Below are 23,560 nucleotides of genomic sequence, written 5' to 3'. Positions count from 1 at the left end.
GTGTAGTGTTATTTGAAAGTGTATAATGCAAGTTTTAGGGCAACACTAAAAAAAAAAAAAAAAAAAAAAGTAAGTACAGCTGATACAGTAAGAAAGAAAGAAGAGAAAATTAAATTATGTAAAATGCTCATTAAAACCTCAAGAGTAGGGCTGGGACTGTGGTTCAGTGGTAGAGTGCTTGCCTTGTTTGTGCGAGACCCTGGGTTCGATCCTTAGCTCCACATAAAATAAATAAGTGAAATAAAGGTATTAAAATATTTTTTAAAAAATAAAATAAAACCTCAAGAGTAGAAGAAGAAAATAGGAATAAAAGGTTACAGCAATGGATTGTTTGAAAATAGCTAGCAGAATTTGAGTTGGATTTGAATGTCCCCAGCACAATGAAATAACTGTAGTGATATATATGCAATTACCCCGATTTAATCATTAAACACTGTATACATTAGAATGTCACATTATACCCCATAAATATGTACAAGCACCATTCATGAATTAAAAAATAGGAACGAAAACAAAACCATTAAATAGAAAATAGTGGCAAATATAGCAGATATCAATCAACTACCTCAATGTTAACTTTGAATGGACAAAAGTTAAAATATTTCAATTTAAAGACAGAGCCTGTTAGAGTGATTCAAAAAACAAAAGTACAACTATATGTTGTCTCCAAGAAATCTGATTTAAATATAAAGACAAATATAGCCTGTAAGTAAATGGATAACAAAATGCCATACTCACACTAATCAAATGAATCGGGAATACATATATTCATCTCAGATGGAGCAAACTTGAAAGCAAGGAAAGTCATCAGAAATAAAAGGGCATTGCATAATAATATAGAAATCAATTCTCCAAAATGACTTAATAATCTTTTTGTTAACTATACAAAATGGATTAAAAACTTAAGATCTGAAACTATAAAACTACCAGAAGAAAACAGGAGAAAATCTCCATGTCACTGATCTGGATAAGATCCCTAAAGCACAGGCAACAAAAACAAATAGGATTACATCAAATTTAAAAAGCTTGTGTAGAGCAAAGGATTTAACTCACAGAGAGTAAAGACAACCTACAGATTAGGAGAAAACATCTGTAATCTGCACACCTGATAAGAGGTGAATATCCAAAATGTATAAGAAACCCAATAATAAAAAAGAAAAAAAATCAAATAACTTATCTAAAGACCTGAACAGACATTTACCAAAGACAGACATATGAATGGCCAACAACAACAAAAAAAAACCACATTTTTCTTGATAAGGGAAGTGGCAAATGAAAACCACAATTGTGAGGCAAGAGAAAGAATTAAATAGGTAGGTAGGGCCCCTTCAAAAGGTCAGATTTCTGTGTAGCAGGCTGAGAGACTACAGGCACAAAAGGCCAGGCTTCATCAAGGTCAAGCCCATTCCTGTGTAAGCACAAAAAGTAAGTGACAGTGAGACAAATGTTGCCTAATGCCCAGACCCCCTCCATAAAGAGGAACTTGATAGGACCAGAGGGAATGTGAAGAGCTTATGAAGCACCTTAGCCAGGATTGGGTCAAGAGCTAGCTAGCTTCCTTAACCTTACAGATTTACACACATCCCTAGACAATACCACTCACTGGCAACCCTCTCTTTCCATTCCTCCTCCTACAGAAGTTCTGCTTTCTTTATGTTACTCTAATAAATCCTGTTACTTTGCTCTCACCCTTTGTGTCTGTGGAGTTCATTTTTCAAATTCATGAGACAAAGAAACCACCAAACCATGCTCCATGCTACAATATCACCTCATACCTTTTAGAATGGCTATCATCAAAAAGATAATAAGCATTGGCAAGGATATACAGAAAAGGGAAGTCATACACTATTGGTGGGAATGTAAATTATTATTGCCATTATGGAAAAAAGTATACAGATTCCTCAAAAAACTAAAACTAGAATTAACATAATATTTAGCAACCCTACTTCTCTGAACATATCCAAAGGATTTGAAATCAATATATTGAAGAGATACCTAAATCCCATGTTTACTGGGGTATGAGTCACAATCTCAGTTATGAAATCAATCTTTGTGTCTATCAATGAATGAATGAATAAAGAAAATGCACAAAGGAATACTACAGAGCCATAAAAAAATTCTGTCATCTGCAATAACCTGGATCAATCTAGAGGACTTTACGCCAAATGATATCATATAGCTAAATAAATAACTGGAAAAATAACAAAAAGAGAATGAAAGTCATATAAAGACAAATATTACATATTTTCACTAATGCTATCTAAAACAACCAAACTCATAGAACCAGAGTAGGATAGTGGTAATCAGAAACTGGAAGATAGGGATAATGGGGAGATACTGATTAAAGTAGGAAAGACAGAAGACAGAAGGAAAAAGTTTTTGAGGTCTCTTGTACAACATGATGATTACCCTTAATAATAGTACATTTGCATAGTTCAAAATTGCTAAAAGCGAATTTCAAGTGTTTGCACCTTTAAACATAAGTACTTGAGCAGATGGATATTAAGTAGCTTAAATTAATCATTCCACTTTGTATACATATATCTTACATGTATCCCTTAAATATACAGAATTGCCAATTTACAATAAAACTTTTTTCTTAAAAAAAGAAATTAATCTCAACTAAGTTTTAATTTTAATTTCCAAAGCAAAATGCAAAATGAGGGGAGAAAGAAAGCAAGGAGGGAAACAAAATAGAAAATAAAGAACAAGAGACAGGGACCAGTGAATAGAGGCTCATTTGCAGAGTACCAGTAATACTATTCACTCTGGAACCCAGAGTGAAGCTTCTAGGAATTGAGTCCATAAATATTCTGTTTTAAGTCATCTGAAGTGAGATTTTTGTTACTTTCAACCGTAAGAGTACTGTCTAAATAGTACGTAAGCATATCTGAAATATGATGCTATTAAACTAGTATCTGCAATACACGCTAATTTTATCTGTTTCAGGGGTACAAATTTCATAAATTTTTTTAAAAATATTTTTTAGTTGTGGTTGGACACAAAATATCTTTATTTTATTTATTTTTAGTTTTATGTGGTGCTGAGTATTGAGCCCAGCGCCTTGCATAACTAGGCAAGCACTCTACAACTAAGCCACAACCACAGCTCAAAAAGAAGTGTTCATATTTGGGGGGGATCTCAATTTACATGAATATCAAAAGGGCAAAAAAAAAAAAAAAAAAAGAAAAATCTAAAGAAAAAATTAAAGTGAATAAAACAATACTAATTTACCTTTAATATTTCACATTTAAAAACATAACACAGAGCTGGGTGTGCACACACCTGTAATCCCAGTGACTCAGGAGGCTGAGGCAGGAGGATCGCAAGTTCAAGGCCAGCCTCAGAAACTAATCAAGGCCCTAAGCAATTTAGCAAGATCCTGTCTCAAAACAAAAAAAAAAGGGGGGGGGGGTGGGTGGGCTGGGACTGTTGCTCAGTGGTTAAGTGCCCCTGGGTTCACTCTCTAGTAATCAAAAAATAAATAAATAAATAAAATAAAAACGCAGAATATCTGATTGCCCTTTTTATCTACCATTAAAAATATTAGGTCTTAACAAAGAAGATAAAGAGGAAATAAACTTCTTAAAAATAAAGGAAACTGCTGGGTGAGGTGTCCCATGCCTGTGATTCCAGCAACTCCGGAGGTTAAGGCAGAAGGATCATGAGTTCAAAGCAAGCCTCAGGAATGGCAAAGTTGCGCTAAGCAATTCAGTGAGACCCCTCTCTAAATAAAATACAAAAGAAAGGCTGGGAATGTGGCTTAGTAGTTGAGTGCCCCTGAATTCATTCCCTGATACCAAATAAATAAATAAATAAATAAATAATAAAATAAAGGGAACTTAGAATACATCATACTCAGCATCACTATCATGCCTAGGCAAAAAAATAAGTATAAAAGTCATAAGTTTCTCTCTCTTTCTACTTGACTTTCTTCCCTATAATAGATTATTACCAAAATCAGCTGGAAGTGTGGCTCAGTAATACAGCACGTGCTTACCTAGCATGTGCAAGGCCCTGGGTTCCATCCCCATAACCCTACCCTTCCAGGCATGCTCCCTCTTCCCAAAGAGATTACTACCAAATCACCTTGGTGAAGGAGTTGAGCTCTACAGGCTGGAAGGGAAGTTATAAGAAATGTATGGAGTCTAACAGCCAAAAGAAATTTTAAGCCACATTCATCAAGAGTTTCTCCACCTGCAAATAGAAAAAAAAAAAAAAAATGTTAAAAAAAAAACATTTTGTAAGCAAAACAATACTAAAATTTCTGACAATCAACATATGTCACAGCACCAGAAACAGTGATAAAACACTGTAAGCTAACAAATAGGTTATCTAAAATATTTTCTAATATTCCCTTTTTCTACATAATTTTACATTACAAAGATATTATATAGCTAAATAACTGGAAAAATAACAAAAAAGAGAATGAACTGACTCAGAATTTATTAACATTCTTTATAATTTGATCTTATTTGATTTAAATTAAAATGTAACTGGATTTTTAAATAGTTAATTTCACACCTTATCTGAAATTTGAGGGAAATTGTCCAAATTTGTTCATAAATTCAGGAGATTTTTAAAAAAATGCTTCCTGTGTGATAAAAAGATCAAATTTTCTTATGCTTTTTTTGTTATTATAGGTAGGAGTAATTACTTATGCTAGTTTTATTATTTATCAAGTTATATTATTATAACTTGAAAAAAATCAACAGAAATTACTGCATTTTCAAGTACCTAAAATAATTGTTTAATAAAAATCAGTTGGATGGGAATGTAGCTCCCAGTGGTAGAGTACGTGCCTAGGAAGCATGAGGCCCTCGGTTCAATCCCTAATACCACAAAAAAGTCTGTTAACTTTTGCTAAACTCACAAATATTCAGCAAAAATGACTGTCATGATGATTTTTTGTGTCCTTCCTTTATGGCACTATGATTTATGGGATATAAAATATTTACTGAAGTCAAAACTACTATAAAGATAGAAATAATGTTTTTTTTAAGTCTTCATAGCATCATTTTATTAAAAAAATTTAAGATCATTTTTCTGTGAAAATAAGTAAAAATATTATCAGCTATATCTTCAAATACTCTATGGAATTTAGTATTACCTTGGCTTTTGTCTCTGCTTTCTCCAATATCAGTGCTTGTAGTTGCAATAGTATCTGCTAAGGCCATCAGAGACATCTGTTCCATCCTGCTGAGTCCTGGTAAACTAGAATGAAGTAAGTGGCCAGAAAGAACTTGAGCATGCTCAGGACCAAAATAAGTTGGACTATACTGTGAAAGGTCAATAACTCTGGGCTTTGTAGTTTCTTCATCTGTCTCTAACACATGAATATCAGGCATTATAGCTGAAGTCTGAAAAAGTTCATCATAACTTTCTTTCGACAACTGGCTTGATTTATTTAAAAAACTCTCATTATTAGATTTCTCCAAAGATGAATAACAGCTATCATCATCAGCTGCAAGTAAGGCATATAACGGAAGTGGAGGGACAGAATCTATTTCAGTGTAATCTATATTTTCAGCTTTGTTGAATGCCTGGGGATCTCTGGTAGTGCTTCCACTAGCACTAATGGTGAGAGACCTCAGGCGGCGTTCATGATTGGATTCAGTTTCATTCAGAGCCACAACTTCCCCAGCAATGCACTTGACAAGATGTGACAAGATGGCCTTTGCTCTTCGAACTTTGCCAAGATCCATGAGTTCCAAAAGTTGCAAGGGATGGTACTGAGGTAAAGTTGGGGACAGTACATGAGCTGCTTCAAAAAGACCTGAATCTTCCATATCCACTGAAGGATCAAATACAGTTTTCTTTCCACAAATTTTCTGTGCAAGACTGGTCATAGATCGAGTCAGCGTTTTCTTTGGAGGATGTAACCCAGAACTTGATGAGTTACTCTGTTTTAGTAAACTTAGTATAGACGGAGTGCTCCCATTGCATGAATCTGTTATAACAGGTTCTTGTTTAGAAGATGGCTGCCACTGGGAATATACATGCATTTCACAATCCATTCCTACTACAAGAATGCCATCCCGGACCCATGACAGAGAAACAGGAAATGGTGGGGAGCCATCCACAGAAGAAACTAAGTCCACGCTTCGTAACAGTACAAATTTAGAAAGAGGCACAATTTTAGTACTCTCCCAGAGAGGAAATGCCAGGTTTTCCTTACCAGGTTGTTCTTGTACTTTGCCAGACAGTGGTCCATACATAAAAAGTTTTGATCCAATTCCTACAGTCAGGATATGAGAACCATCTTCTCTAGACATCCAATCTAAATGAACTAAATGCTTTGTGTTTGATGTGATACTTTCTTTACTGAATAAACATGCCTCTTGCTTATTGTAGGCCACTAAATTGCTATCAACACTAATGCCAGAATCCAACACTGTGCTTAATTCATCTAAATGAATTGTCTGTTCAAGGACCCAACATGAACCTCCTGTAGACTCACATTCAAAAATACTTACATGCATCAAAAAGTCCTGAGAAGATCTATTAGATGCAGGCTGCTTATATGCTACAGCTAAACGATTTGTATGTGCACAGCTAACTTCTATAGGCCTACCAGGTACACTTATACTACTATTGCTCTGAAGTCCATCTTCAATAAGTAATGGCCATTCTTCCCAAATATATACAAGATCCATTTTTCCATTATTTGATGTGGCAGATTCTCCATCTGTTACTCTGCATCTCCAAAATCTTACTTTCTCATCTGAACATGAAGTTGCCAATAAATAAGGAGCACTGCATACAGGATATATGGAAGAAGAACTCAGATGTCCTACAATAAAAATAATCCATTAAAATATCAAATTTAGTTATACTTATCTTCTCATCAACTAAAGGTTTTAGTCCTTTTGCATGAACTACTGTTAGGAACATGGTAGTCTATATTTAGTTTAAGGCTCACTAAGATCAGTAGGAGGCATTTAGTGACATCACAACAATATATTAAAAATGAATCACCAAAGCCTAGAGCAGAAAGGGAATGTTAGGAAAGTTTACTTCAGTTCCTGCATTTATAGGTAAAGACCCAACCTAATCAAACACATTAAGTATGCTGTGTATGAATCAAACAACTAGACTAAGGAGGAATTAGAAATCCGAATTCTTATCTTGATTCTAAATCTAGCATTCATTTTACAGCTCTCTGCTAATTTTAGACATTATCTTAAAGATATTAACATTTTTAAAGTATTTTTCAACACTCCTTGTCTCCTCCTTGTTCATATTTTTAAATACAAATGTGAATGTCCCTTGTTTACCTAAATATTAAAGGGTCACTTTGTAGGGCCCTTCAATATAACTAATGCTGACTAGATTCTTAGGTGGAACTTAACATTTTCTCAGGCTATACTATTAGTTTACTAAATCAGGTTTTGGCAAACTTAAAGGGCCAGACAGTAAAAACTATTTTACACTTTAGGGTCTCTGCTGCAACTACTATTTCCATAAAATTCACAAACCTGCTGATGGCTTAACACTTATTATCTCTACTCCTTCCGGTAAATGCAACTCTTCGCTATACACCATTTCGGAAAACAAAGACAACTTGCTGGTACTCTGAAGATTTGCTCTGCAAGCCTGATACTTCTGTGAAAAAGGAGACAGGATCTTCTCTGGAGAAGAAGAATAATGTTCTTCTGGTTGCCAAACTGCTTCAGATATTTTCGTGTCCACTTTTTCATCTACAAAACATAAGAAAAACACCAAGAAGTTGACAGGGAACTCTACAAATACTATAACTACTACATTTTTATAATCCAAAACTCCCTTACAAAAGATAAAACAGATCGCATATTAATGTTTTACACAGCAAGAAAACAAGAAACTCATTTTGCTTTTCTGTATTAACTAAATAATTATCATTACTACGTAAGAATGACTTTAAGAAATATGTCCTAAACTATCCAATCGTGTAATTTTTAATATTTATGCCTAAAGCTACAACAAAAATAAATGAATAAATAAATAAAGGACTCACCCAATGAGACAGGAATTGACTTTAGGTGTAAATTCCACATGTGCAGTAGTGAACGGCTGTCTTGTGTATACTCTATCACAACTAGGTAGAACTTTTCAGAAAATCTATTAGGTGAACTGCCTGTTGGTATCAGTGATATTTTTCATTATTAACACAGATAAAAGAGACAACATACCAAATAAACCAACTTAAAATAACTATTTTTAAAAGAAAGAAAATTGAAAATTTTTATCTAGGATTCCAAATACAAAATGGCATTGTAGAATATATTCAACTTCTTTACCACATAAATTTGTTAATCTAAAATTTTAACAACTATATATATGCATGTTATTCTTAAATTTCATTTTTTAATTGAAAGGCTTAAAAACTTATACATCACAATCATCATAATGTTCATAGAGAGATCTTATTAAGAGGAAAATTTCTAAACAAGAACTATGTAATACATTATATATTTTTAAGTGAAAATTTTCATTTATTTAAGCAATATCGCTAAAACTGTTATGCCAAAATGTATATTTTAAGACAATATATCATGATGAAATTTTGTTGCCAAAAATTTTCAAAGTTTCATACTGGAATGTCTTATTCAGATGCATATCTAATGACCAGAATGTAAGTATTCATCAACTAACATATTATTTAAGAAAATTTTTCTTGGTCCATACTATATAGATTAAACAACATACGAAGTTGCTCAAAAAAACTAAATGAGTTTTCTAAAAATTATAATAAAATCAATGGTTCATTATTCCTTTTTTATTTATAAGACACTTCAAGTTTTCACTATAAGCTATTCCTGGTTAGATATGAAATGACATTAAAAAACTACATTGTAAATACCCTATAAATCATAGAACATGTGAAAAACAGAAAGCAACTATTTTTGAGACCCAAAGTTTTTGCCCTTTTAAATTTGTATTGGAAAAAGTTTTCAAAAGAACTTATTATGACCTGGGATTTATGGCTCAGTGGCAGAATGCTTGCCTAGCACGTGTGAGGAGGCACTGGGTTTGATCCTCAGCACCACATTAAAATAAATAAATAAAATAAATTATTTTTAAAAAAATTAGAAAATAAAGATGACCATAAATATTTTAAATCATCTTGTGTTAGGAAACTAAATGAAAAGGTAACTTTGATAATGTGTTCTGAGTTAGGTATTCAAATTGTAAGAAATAATAGACAGGAAAGGACAAAGGAATGATCACCAAAAAAAAAAAAAAAAAAAAAAAAAAAATCAATCCTACTTCTTATAATTTCACTATCAAGAAAGAATGCCCCAATAATGAAAATATCCATAAAATACTTTTCTTCTTGACAAGAAAGAAAAGAAGATAAAAACAACTCCTTGGTATTTTCTGGAAAGCTCTAATAATAAAGATAATTGCTGAGCAAAAGTCATTAAGAATTCCCTGAATGTTTTAAGAAAAACTTTTTTAAAAATTAGTCTTAAAGATAAAAAATTAAAAATTGAAGAATATTAGAAAAGAAAATGCTAGAAAGATAAAGACATAACCTTAAGCACAAGGGAGTAATTTTTATTTAAAAAAATTTAATGAAAGAGATTTGAAATTAACATTGCCGTTTTAATATAAAAAGATAAAAACCTTTTTATTTAAATAAACAATATTTTATTCTATACTTGCCATCTTTATTCCCCATTTTTAGCGTATTTCCAACATGTTCAAAATCATAAAACATGAGTAAAGTGTATTTTCACAGCTCATGAAATCTCAGGGAAAATAATAGAAGACTAAATAAAAGCAGGGGTAAGAAACTGGATGTTCAATGTAAAAGTGGAGACTTCTAAGGAATACTTCTTAAAAGAGAAGAAAAATGGAAATGGTGTTAGAAATAATATTCAAGAGGTAGAATAAACAATGTACAAGAGAAGTCAGAAAAAAAAATATCTGGAACAAGTAGAGAATGTAGTTAATATTATTATTTCAGACTTGATAACTGACTTGATAAGTGGTAAACTTATAAATCTTTATAAGATTTTAATCTTAAGGAACATCATTTCTGAGTTTGGTTTGGTTCTGTAATTAAGATTAAAGACCAAGAAATTTTAGCTTTATTTTTCTCATTTTCCTTCATGTAAATTAACAGCTAATGTTGAGCAGTGAGTTTAATAAAGAATTTTAAACTTGTAGTATAAAAAGTACATTAAGATACTTAATCATCAGGCACAGTGGCACATGCCTATAATTCCAACTACTAGAAAGGCTAAGGAAGGAGGACGGCAAATTTAAACCCAGCCTGAGTAACTTAAAGACACCACGTCTCAAAATAAAATACAAAAGGGCTGGGGATGTAGCTCAGTGGTAGATCACTAACATGCACATGGCTCCAGGTTCAATTCCCAGTACCAACAAAAAAAAACAAAAACAAAAACACTTAGCCTTTAAGGACCCCATAGCTTGAATTTTTAAGCTATTTCTTTAAATTATAGGTTTCTAAAAGGCCAGGGATCCATGTCATCCTATGTAGAGTAAGATCTTATCTATTCGATGAATATGCAAATATCAATGGTAAATATTTCTATTATGCTTTTTAAAAACTATATAACTAAAAAATTCCTTTGTTTTTTTTTTCCATTTCTAGTTAATAATAAAAAAATAAGCCAGGATAAGTGACATGAGCCTATAGTCCCAGTTATTCCGGATGCTGAGGCATTATTGCTTGAACCCAGGAGTTCAAGGGCAGCACAGGCAACATATTAAGAACCCGTCTCAAAATAAATATATAGTTGTCAATATTTATAATAATATCAGAAATGTACACAGGACAATTTTCACTTGAGATACACAATGTAAAACATATCAATTTATCTTTAGTAACTACTTAAGATACTCTATATTAATATGTTATTACATATAAAAATTCTTTACCTGTATCAGCTAAAATGCTGTCTTCTCCGAGACTTTTCCTCTCAAGATTATTCAAAATAAAATCTTCTTGAAAAACATGAAGCAGTTGGGTTTTTTTGCCATGCTAAATATAAACAAATATCAACATAAGTTGGGATACATATCACATACCTGACGCTAAGCAACAGAAAAATAATACTTACAAGTTTGGTAATGGGATCTAACGCAATAATGCATCCTGGCCTTGCTGTTGATTGTTGACTGACGATGTTAAACACTTCACCAACATATTTCTGTTTTTTAAAAAATTGATATCTCCTTTACTAAACAATAAATTCAAAAGTAATTAAAAGCAAATAACATGAATTTTTAGGCATAACAGATAAATAACAATTAAGTTCAAGTGAGACTAAATACAATTCCTTTCAACAATCAACATTCAGGATTTTACCTTAAAAGGAATTACTTAGGAACAAAGAACAGTGACAGCTCAATTGATACAGACAAAAAATAAAAACACTGCTTGTAATTTTTAGTGGGAAAATATTTTATATCCATGAATGTGAAATACTAAATAAAATGTCCTGGATATGTTCTATGAAGCAGTGCTTTTTAAAATATTTATTCTTAAGTTTTAGGTGGACACAATATCTTTATTTTACATTTATGTGGTGCTGAGGATCGAACCCAGTGTCTTGTGCATTCTAGGCGAGCACTGTACCACTGAGCCACAACCCCAGCCCCAGAAGCAGTGCTTTTTAAATATTAATTTTGAGGTGGGAAAGACAGAGCTAAAGAAATAAGTTGACACACTATCTATATATGCTGATTTTTTAAGCCTCTTAAACCCCGACTGCTTTAGTCAAGTTCACTCTGCTAATTGTGGTCAATATTCCTAACTTGATCTGTTCATAAAAGCATCTATGTAATCCTGCTGTTCATTTTCTTCTCTGAAGCACTTTCTTCATTTGGTTTCTAATATATACCACATTCATACTACTTTTAACAATGGAATGCTCTAGCATTCAATACTTCTATCATTTGCTCCCTCCCTCCACAATTTCATCAACTTCTACAACTTTAAATTTATCTACCAACAACTTCTTAATTTATATCTTTAGACCTCACCTCCCTCTAAACTCCAGAGACCAGTACTGAGTATCTTGGATGTCAAACAGGCATCTCAAAATTAGCATGCATAAAGTCAGGCTCTTGACTCTCCTTGCCCCTCAAAAAAATGCTCATGTAGAATTTTTCATTTCAACTCATGACAAGAACTGAGTATTTCTTTGTCTTTATTCTTTTTCTTATGATTTTATTGGTGCATTATAATTATATATGATAGTGGGATTCATTATTATATACTCATGCATGGGGACACAATATAATAATATAATTTGGTCAATATTGGTTCCTATAATTTCCCCTTTCCCTTCCATCCTTCCACCCTCTAGTCTTCTTCCTCTGCTCTATTGGTCTTCCTTCTATTTTTTTTTTTTTTTTTTTTTTGAGATCTCTCCCATTCCATCGATTACTTTTTCCATTTTCCTCTCTAGAATCTGCATGTGGAAAACCCTTTATTTTCTAAGCCTGACTTAATTAACATGATGCGCTCCAGTTCCATCCATTTTTTTCCTGCAAATGACATTTTATTCTTTATGACTGAATAAAACTCTACTGTTTTTTTTTTTCTTTTTCTCTTTATTCTAGTAAATGAGGATTGATCCCAGGGTCGCTTAATCACTGAGCCACATGCCCAGCCCATTTTGTATTTTATTTAGACACCAAGTGTCACTGAGTTGCTTAGGGCCTCACTAAGTTGCTAAGGCTCACCTTGAACTTATGATCTTTCTACCCCTGCCTCCTAAACTGCTGGGATTACAGGCATGCATTTGGCTCCATTGTATTTTTATCCATTTGTCCAGTGACTGTCACACTGGCTGATTCCATAGTTTGCCTATTATGAATAGTGCTGCTGTGAACATGGGTACACATGTATCAATATAGTATGTTAACTTTAATTCTTCAGGATAAATATAGACGAGTGGTATAGCTGGGTCATATGATAATTCCATTCCTAATCTTTTGGGGAACCTCCATACTGACTTCCACAGTCATTGCACATTTTTTCATGTTTGTTGTTCATTGTACTTTATCTTTTGAGAAGTATCTATTTAATTCATTTACCCATTTATTGATTGGGGTTTTTTTGGGGGGGTAAATTTTCTGAGTACTTTATATATTATGGATATTAATCTTCCATCAGAAGAGTACATAACAGGGGCTGGGGTTGTAGCTCAGTGGCAGAGAGCTTGCCTAGCATGCGTGAGGCACTGGGTTCAATCCTCAGCACCACATAAAAATAAATAAATAAAATAAAGGCATTCTGTCCATCTATAAGTACAAAAAAAAATTTTTTAAAGTAAATAGCAAAGATTTTCTTACATTCTGCAGGTTCTTTCTTCACATCAACTGTTTTCTTTTTTTAATATTTATTTTTTAGTTGTAGTTGGACACAATACATTTATTTTTTAATTTTTATGTGGTGCTGAGCATCAAACCCAGGGCCTCACATGTGCTAGGCAAGCATTCTACCACTGAGCCACAACCTCAGCCCCTCAACTGTTTTCTTTACTTTGAAGAAGCTTTTTAATTCTATGCCACACCATTTATTAATTCTTGGTATTATTTCTTGAGCTTTAGGAGTCTGATCAAGGAAGTTGGAGCTTGTGTCTATATGTTGGAGGGTTGACTCTACATTTCATTCTAGGAATTGCATAGTTTCTGGTCTAATTCCTAAGTCTTTCACCCATTTTGAATTACTTTTGTGTAATATGAATGATAGAGATCTTGTCTCATTTTTCTATGTAGATTACTATTTCTTTTCAGCACCACCAGGGTTTTTTTTTTTCCTCTAACATGTTTTTGGCACCTTTGTGAAGGATCATCTAGATGACTATAGATCTGTGGGTTTGTCTCTGTTCTGTTCCATTGGTCTATATGTCTGTTTTAATGTTTTCATGTCACTACCATGCACTGTTAGTTTCTATAGTTCTATAGTGTAATTTGAAGTTAGGTACTTTGATAGAATTGCTTTTCTGGGGCTGGGCTTGTGGCTCAGAGGTAGAGTGGTTGCCTAGTGTGCGTGAGGTACTATGTTCGATGCCCAGCACCACATAAAAACAAATAAAGGTATTGTGTCCATCTACAACTAAAAATACATGCACACACACAAACACACACACATATAAAGAACTGCTTTTTTGGCTTAGAATTGCTTTCACTGTCTGGGTCTTTTATTCTTCCATATTAATTTTAGGATTTTTTTTTCTTTTTCCTCGTTGTGTGAAGGATGTCATTGGTATTTTGATGGGGATCACATTTCATCTGTAGATAGTTTTTGGTAATAAGGCTATTTAATAATATTAAACTATTTAGTAATGTTTATTAATTTAACAATATTTATAATGTTAATTATTAATTTAATAATATTAATACCATTAATATTATTTAATAATATTAATTCCATGAATGTGGGTGGTCTTTTTTTATTGGTTCTTTTTGGTAATACATGACAGCAGAATTCATTTTGATATAATTATATAAGCATGGAATACATTTTATTCTAATTGGGACTCCACTCTTATGGATCTACATGATGGTGGGATTCACTATGGTGTATTCATGTATGTACTTAGAAAAATTATTTTGGATTCATTTCATTGTCTTTCCTTTTCCTATCCCTTCTTCCCTCCATTGATGCCCCTTTGACTAATCTACTGAATATTTATTCTTCCCCTCTCTCCCTTTATTAGCTTGCTCATATCAGCTAAAAGATTCAACCTCTGGTTTTTTAGGGACTGGCTTATTTCCTTAGCATGATAATCTCCAGAGCCATACATTTACTTGCAAATGTCATAAAGCCATTCTTCTTTATGGCTAATACTCCATTGTGCATATATACCACATTTTTTAATCCATTCATCTGTTGAAGGGCATCTAGGTTGGTTCCATAGCTTAGCTACTGTTAAGTGAGCTGCTATAAACATTGATGTGACTGTGTCACTGTAGTATACTTATCTTAAATCCTTTGGATATATACCAAGGAGTAGGACAGCTCGGTCGAACAGTGGTTCCATTTCTAATTTTTTGAGGAATCTCCATACTGCTTTCCAGAGTGGCTGCACCTATTTTCAGTCACACCAGCAATGTATAAGTATACCTTTCTCCCTGAACATGGGGGGTTGGGTGGGGGTAGTTCCATCTTTTAGTATCTTCTTTAATTTCTTTCTTTAGTGTTCTATAATTTTCAATGTAGAGGCATTTTACCTCCTTGCTTAGATTTATTCCTAGGATTCCCCCGCTCCCCAGCCTGAGGCTATTTTGAATGGAATATTTTTCCTGATTTCTTTTTCAGTGAATTCATACTTGTGTATAGAAAAACTATTGATTTTTGTATGTTGCCTTTGTACCCTGCTAAAGAACTTAAGAATAGAATACTTTACCTAATCCTGAATTCCCACGATCCATGGGAGTCATCCTTTTTACTCACATTCATTCATATCCAGTTCAATTCTGACTATTCAATGTTCAAAACATATTCAGAATTTCAATTCTTATCTCTATCATTACTACTTGCTACCATTCTAAGTCCCTTTACTCTCACCTGGACCAATTTCCCAAATTGGTTTTCTCTGATTTCACTTCTGCTTCACACATCTAATCTATGTAGTTACCAGAATTTCATACCACCCAAATCCTATCACCCTATCATTTTCTTCAATGGTTTCCACATTATTCATAGTAAAAGCCAAAGTTTTCACAATGGACTACAAGGGCTTACATGGTCTGGCAAGGCTAACTTCCTGCTCTTACACCTGACTACTCTTCACCTCACTTTCTCTATTCTAGCTACAATGATCTACTTGCTGTTTCTTTACATAACCAACATACTCTAGATTCTAAGTCTTTGAGTTGGCGATCACTCTTTCTTTAACCACATACCAGCTCCCTTATCTCCTGCAGGTCTTTTCTCAAATGGTATCTTTTCTGTATATTTTTTTTACCTGACTCTTCTCCACTCCTGCACCACCATCTCTCTTCACTAGAATATAAGGGTATCTGTTTTGTTCATGACTAAATTCCCAGCACTTAAACAATGCATAACAAACAGATAATCCTTAATAAATATATATTTCTACTGTGACACTATGTATTTGTTTTGGAAAATTTTGCCTTTTCCAAAATCAGGCATTAAAAATAATTTATAGAAGAAACGGGATTGGGGCAGACCACTGACTGCAACTTTGTAACTCAAGCATTAACAAGTGCATTAATTTCTAGCTGAGAAGATGGCTTGGATCTCCTAAACAGGAAGCTCACATAGAACTGAAGGCTGCCTCAGGGGATGTTCAAAAAACACCAAAACCAAAAAAAAAAGTAGAAATGCTTGCTTAACGGAGACAATATAGTTGACAGGCTGCTATTAGTTAGGCATAGAAAGAAGTGTGGCCTCTCATAAAGCAAAAGCTTTGCAATGCTATCAAAAGAATTCCTCCCTAAACCATAACCATGCTGAGGGCTTTTTATTTTCATATCTAACAATTATTAACTTTTATTTTTCTAGACTAGAAACTGTCAAAAAGAAATATTATGCATTAATTTAGACTAATAAATTTTAACATATATTCCATGCATCCTAGTCTTATACCAAAGACAGTTTGGTAATAAATGGTTTTAAGTAATTTTAGCAGAATTTTTATTTTTAAAAAAGCTTTACATAATGGTCACACCCTACATCTTTGCAAAACACACTGTCATAAAATCTGCAACAATTATGAAGTAAAATATGGCAAACATCATATTAAACACTTAAACTATTTAAAAAGACAGTACTCACAGAAATTTCAGGGTTGGAAAGCTCATATAAAAGTTTCTTGGCATCAATTACTGCTTCATATAACCTCAGATATTGTCCATCACTAGCTACAAAGCATGCACTAGGAGAGTTGCAGTATGCACCTACAAAGTATTTACAAACATTTAAAATTTACGCCTTGGTCATAATGTCAAAAAATCTAAATTAGTGAAATAAAAATAGAATGCTTACCTAGACAATAACTGGGTATAAGAGTAGGAAGCCAGGCCACATTGGAAAAGGCAGAAACATGAAGAGAATTAATCCGGGCAAGCTCAGACACTCCTCCAGAAAAAGACAATGGCCCAACCGGATCAACCCTCCAAAGAATAAGCTCACTATAAACTGCATTGGGATCCTGAAATGCCATTTCACCAATGCTTTTATTTTGTTGTGTCAAAGAATATTCTTCAATATTTACAGAATCATGAGGTTGCTTTTGGTTATCAACATCCGGTGTCCTTAATGCATTATGGTGTGATGTTGTCAGTAATAATGGTAATACTGAGTGGCAAGCTAAATCATTAAGATGAAAACGATGACCACAATATCTGGATTTGTGAGAAATACTAAGAACTGTAGAAAAAGCAGATTCCTCAGCAAAACTGACCAGCCACTGATTCAGAGAACCATCAGCATGCTTTGAAATCATCATAACATTAGGGGTAAAAATACTTAATTTTAAACTATTAGATGATTTGTTGTGACCAGAAGAGATAAGCATTGATGTGGAACGAGTGAGGCCAGAAGGTTTTTGTTTCCCCTGCTGAATAGCCAAGTCCACATTCTTGGTACAGGCATACATTACTATGCTTTTACAGAGAGAGTTCGCATCACCTGTGGGGAAAGCTACAGGAATTCTGGAAACAAAGGACACCTATAATTAAGAAAGAAAATATTAGAACATATAAAATTATATACAGAGAAATTATAAAACAAGAAAATCTCCATAGATATTATAGTAATAGTACCTGTACTTGTCGAAACATACCAGGCTGGTATTCATCCAGCCAATCTACATGCCAAACTAGTAAAGAACCATCCATGGGATGAATACTGAAAAGCATGTCTGCATTTTTATTCCATTCAGACAGAAGTACTTCAATCTGATGATCAATGGCAGCTGATGGTAATGGTGTAAAACTTGAGTTTGATACTATTTTATCACCACCCAATTCCTTCTTGTCATGAGTTATTTTCAGATCATCAATACCATCATCCATCTCTATAAGCAAAAAGAGTTCATGAAACAAGTAAAGAATAGCTTTATAAAAGTATTCAAGAGAAACATAGTTTTTATATTAACAAACATAGGCTGTCTCTTACCAACAAATTTGCTCCAGGGATATAAGGTCACTGAATTTGACTGAGTAATAAGAAAGCCTACAGAACTGAGTCAAGTAGTGAGCAAAAGGAATAATACTGAACTAGAAAAGTGGAAAATTGGATTCTAAACACAGATATTCTACAATTAACACTCAGGTTAATTTCACTAAGATACACTACAACTTTAGACCTCAGTTTTACTCATGGTAAAATGAAAGTTAGAACTGGGACTACAAATCTGGGGCTGAATTTTTAAATACACTATTTTATTTGTATTTTCTTCACCATTAGATCTATACAAACTTGAGTATGCCACATTAGTCATCTAGGTATATACACTTGTAACTGACATGATATCTTAACTATTTTAAAGGAATCACAGGACCCAATTTCCAGACATCCTTCAATATGTTAGTAACTTAAATTTGTTATTATCATTTCTTTTGAAAATTTCAGCCCTTAAACACTCCCCTTAATTAAATGTATGTATATATATATATATATATATGCATATATATATATGTGTGTGTGTATACACACACACACATACATACATACATACAATACCTTTATCTTATTTATTTATCTTTATGTGGTGTTGAGGATCAAACCCAGAGCTTCACACATGCTAGGCATGTGCTCTACCACTGAGCCACAACCCCTGCCCTCCCCTTAATTCTTGGTTAGAAATATAAAGTCTTTCTTAACATGGTCCCTTAAAAAATATTTTAACTGTTTATCAGATTTAAAAAAGATAAAACATATAGCTGGGTATGGTGCCACATGCCTGTAATCCCAGTGGCTCAGGAGGATCATGGGTTCAAAGCCATCCTCAGCAGTTTAGTGAGGCACTAAGCAACTCAGTGAGACCCTGTTTGTAAATAAAACACAAAATAGGGCTGGGGATTTGGATCAGTGGTCCAGTGTCCCTGAGTTCAATCCCCAGTACCCAACCCCTAGAATAAAGATAAGATATATAAATCAATTAGAAAATGACAAATTACTCTAAAGGGCAAGGGGCGTGAAAAGTCAGGCATAAAAGAATTAAAACAAAATACATTCACTCATTCTGTTCAACTTGCATCAAAGAAAATACAAAGTAAAAGGATGCCCTTTTTCCCATTTCATCTGATAAAAAAAACCATAATGAAAAGATAATGTCAAAAGGAGGCACAAGAGGATATTTGGATACAGTTAAGAAACTATAAACTGACAAACATTACTGCTGGGTCATTTGGAGTATATAGATTTAAAATCTATATACTCCCTGGTAATTCCACATCTAGGAGTTTATGTTATAGAAAAATTCACACAACGAAGAAATGATGTGTCACTGTACTACAATTAATACAGTGACAAACTATTTAGAATTAAATAGTTATCAGTAAAGAAATCAAAGCTTTTTCTTAGTTACAGAAAAACAAACAATAAGATAGAAAACTGCTTATTAAATAAAACAAGTTGCAAAACATTATTTTTGTTTACATGAATAACCATAGTACTACTTTAAAAACAAAAAAACAACAACTAGGCAAGCATGGTGGTGCACACCCGAATTCCAGCAACTACAGAGGCTGAGACAAGAGGATCACAAATTCAATGCGAGCCTTAGCAGCTCAGTGAGGCCCAAGGCAACTTAGCAAGCAAGACACTGTCTCAAAATAAAAAATAAAAGGGGTGCTGGGGATGTGGCTCAGTGGTAGAGTGCTGACTTCATATGCATGAAGCACTGAGTTCAATCCTCAGCACCACAGAAATAAATAAATAAATAAATTTTAAAGAATTAAAATAAAAAGGGTTGGGGATGTAGCTCAGTAGTAAAGCCCCAGGGTTCAAATCCCAGTAATTTCCCTCCAAAACAAAACAAAACAAAATCCCAACTGCTTATAGAAGCATAGATGAAAATCAAACTGGATTGGAAGATAGCTCAATGATAAAGTACTTGCCTAACATGTGCAAGACCCTGGGTTTGATAACCAGTAATAGGAGAGGGGAGGAAGAAAAGAATCAATCTGCAAGGACACCCATAAACTTAAAATGCAAAAACTATAACTGTGCTATTTTATTTTTTTCTAATGATCATGTAAAGAAAACTTGTTAAAAAACAAACACATTTATAATCTAGCCTACAGGAGAGATGGATGGCTAAATACACACTGAACTTTCATATTCAGTATTGTATTTAGTATTATATATTAGTATTCATTATATATTAGTATTTGGTATTATGTTCTTTTTCTTTTCTTGGTAATGGGGATTGAACCCAGGGTTTCATACATGTTAGGAAAGTGCTTTACACTGAGTTACATCCAAAGCCCTAATATTTAGTATTAAATTTAGCATATAATGGTTATTCAGTAAGAAACTATATGGAACCCTGTAACTATTTCTGGTCAATGGATTGAGAGTGAAATAATATTTGTCATTTCCAAGTCAAGGTTGAAAAACAGTTATACCTTTCTCTTCTCTCTCTACATCAACTGTAGGCTGAATACAGAGGAATTTAAGATCTTAGCACTCCTCAATTTTAACATGCATACAAATCCCCTGGAAATTTTATTAAATTATAGATCCTGGCTTAGTAAGTCTGTACAGAGCCGAGATTATGCATTTCTAAGAACTTCCCAGGTATTGGAAATACTGCTATTCCACAGAAAGTCCTTTAAGTAGTAAAGTCCTGGAGGCTGACTAATCCACTAGAGCACAAACCCCTAAATTCTTAAATCACCATATGAAAAAAGCAACTTTTGGAACAGTAATATCTACACCATACTAATAAATGAGTTAGCGCATATTTGCATTATGCCACTGTGATTTTTGAGTTTATTTCTGACAATAGTTTAACCCTAATCTTAAAAAAGGTTATCTTTAACAAACTAAACTTTCAGTTTTAAAGCTTTACCTTCTTCAGATTTTATATCTGCTTGATTACCTTCTTCTACACTGGCGTCAGAAGATGGATGTTCAAAACTTTTCCTAAGTTGCTGTAAAAAGACTTCCATGGACAAAGTAAACTGCAGCTCTTTATTGTTTAACCAGTGTACCACAAAAGGTCCACTCTTCTCTTCATTTTCACTTAAACTCAGAGATGTAATAGATGGAAGAAGAGGAATGTCTATAAAAAAAAAAATCACAAGATTAAAATTTTTACCAAATGGCATATAAAACATTCATAATTCTTATTTTGATTATTACATATCTTTGTGTGTCTGAAAAAGTATTTCTCCGCTTTTTCTTTTTGGGTTCTGGGGATTGAACTGAAAGACACTCGACTGCTTAGCCACATTCCCAGCCCTATTCTGTATTTTATTTAGAGACAGGGTCTCCCTCAGTTGCTTAGTACCTCGATAAATTGAGGAGGCTATCTTTGAACTCATGATCCTTCTGCCTCTGTCTCTGGAGCTGCTGGGATTATAAGTGTGTGCACCACTGCCCCTGGACTCTCCACTTTTTTTTTTAATGCTTTTAATTGTAGATGGACATAATACCTTTATTTTATTTTTATGTGGTGCCTAGGATCGAACCCAGTGCCTCACATGTGCAAGGCAAGCCACTCTACCACTGAGCCACAACCCCAGCCCCTCTGCTTTTTAATTTAACTTAATTTTATTTTGCTTTGTTTTTTAAAAGATCTTTTTTAGAACACTTTTAGATTCACAGAAATGGAGAGAAAGGTACAGAAAGAGTTACATACCCTCAGTTCCCATACATGCCTAGTCTCTGCTATTATCAACATTGTTACATTTGTTAAAATTGATGAACCCACACTGAACATCACTGTCATCCAGAGTACACAGTTAAGGGTTCACTCTTGGTGAACCATTCTATGGATTTGGATAAAGTAATAATAATATTACATTTATCTTAAACCTCTTAAATATCAGTTAACCTATATAAAATATTATTCAACAGCAATATATACACTGCAGATTGAACCCAGGGGCATTTTATTTTTCATTTTGAGACCTTTTTATTTTTCATTTTGAGACGGTCTCACCAAGTTTCTGAGGGACTCGCTTACTTGCTGATGCTGGTATTTTGAGTTATTGGAACTATAGTAGTATACCCTGAATTTGGTTAGCAACATCTTAACAGACTGCCACATTAACTTCTGTAATGATCTAACCATCTAAATCTATGATTGATATTATTTATTAGCATCAAGCTGAAGTTAGAAGGTACAAAATTGAGGTTCCCTTCTCATGCATAAGGAAAGCATTCAAAACATACCACCCTCAGCTAAAAAAAAAGTTTCTTGATATTACTTTTGATATAATTGCTATTAAGTATATTGATAAGTATAGTAAATCCACGTGGTTATGACAAGTTATCCCTAATTAATGCAGGTAAAGAAAAATCCAAGTCTATCATGTTATATCAAATCTGGATCATGCTGGTACCTGCTGAATGGTAAAGGCTGGAATAGATTCAAGGAATATAACCATTTTCTCCAAAATAAATCTATTTTTTAAAGAAATAATAAATAATTCAAATTAAATATCTGTTCAAATAATGTGTCTACTGTTAAATACCAACAGAAGAATACTACAGGAAACAAATGGTAAAAGAAAAGATAAAAGAACTGACTGTTCAGTTAAAGACAAATTCTAACATTCAGTTCAAGAGCTTTTGTTTATTACCTATACATTTCTTAATATAATTACTTGATTAATATTTATCTATCACCTACCTGATTATATACTTCATAACAAAAGTATGATACCCATTTTGATGGCCACTGTATCTCCAGTTCCTATCACGATTTCTAGTTTCTACACTGGTATAAGTACTCAATAAAATCCGGGGCTGGGGATATGGCTCAAGTAGCAGCACACTCGCCTGGCATGCAAGAGGCACTGGGTTCGATCCTCAGAACCACATAAAAATAAAATAAATATATTATGTCCACCTAAAAGCTAAAAAATAAATATTAAAAAAAAATCCAAGGGGCTGGGGATGTGGCTCAAGCGGTAGCGTGCTCGCCTGGCATGCATGCGGCCCGGGTTCGAGCCTCAGCACCACATACAAATAAAGATGTTGTGTCCACCAAAAACTAAAAAATAAATATTAAAAAAAAAAAAAATCCAAGAGGAGCTGCCAATCCTATTGTTTCTGGATGTATACAAAGTACTGCCAGGAACTGAGAGGACAATCCCAAGAAGCTATGGGTAAGATTTTCTTGTATCTGACTTACAATCAACCTAAATGAGATCAGTAATGACTTTTGTGGACCACAGGCCTAGCTATTAAATACACAGAGGGAAGGAATAAAGCTGGGTTTTAGCAGAAAAATTCTAACTAAAAGGAAACTCAAACCTCTTTTATATCCTGACTTTGTTCTAATAATTTGTTTTTCATTTTAATAAAAAATTTTCATCAAAAGGATATGAGATCTAGCACAGACAGAGCATTTTCTGTCAAAACCCTCTCCTGTGGCTATTTCTA

At 33.5% G+C, this 23,560-nt stretch overlaps 1 protein-coding gene across 2 annotated transcripts in view; it reads right to left on the bottom strand.

Annotated features, from left to right (window-relative positions):
* The window catches only part of Dmxl1 (Dmx like 1), a 175,997-nt gene that overhangs the window by 105,863 nt on the left and 46,574 nt on the right, over nt 1–23,560 (bottom strand). For both annotated transcript variants that reach the window (XM_076856669.1, XM_076856670.1), the window contains exons 10-19: nt 21,018–21,230; nt 17,761–18,014; nt 16,982–17,666; nt 16,772–16,893; nt 11,076–11,165; nt 10,894–10,996; nt 7,997–8,116; nt 7,479–7,700; nt 5,111–6,793; nt 4,090–4,197 (exon numbers count right to left, since the gene is read on the bottom strand). In XM_076856669.1, the coding sequence (XP_076712784.1) occupies nt 4,090–4,197; nt 5,111–6,793; nt 7,479–7,700; nt 7,997–8,116; nt 10,894–10,996; nt 11,076–11,165; nt 16,772–16,893; nt 16,982–17,666; nt 17,761–18,014; nt 21,018–21,230 (3,600 nt within the window). The remainder of the gene's footprint in view (nt 1–4,089; nt 4,198–5,110; nt 6,794–7,478; nt 7,701–7,996; nt 8,117–10,893; nt 10,997–11,075; nt 11,166–16,771; nt 16,894–16,981; nt 17,667–17,760; nt 18,015–21,017; nt 21,231–23,560) is intronic.

The sequence above is a fragment of the Callospermophilus lateralis genome, chromosome 5 (assembly GCF_048772815.1).
Source record: "Callospermophilus lateralis isolate mCalLat2 chromosome 5, mCalLat2.hap1, whole genome shotgun sequence".
Taxonomy (NCBI): domain Eukaryota; kingdom Metazoa; phylum Chordata; class Mammalia; order Rodentia; family Sciuridae; genus Callospermophilus; species Callospermophilus lateralis.
Note: the sequence above shows the minus strand (reverse complement) of the source record. Positions and strands in the feature narration are given on the sequence as shown.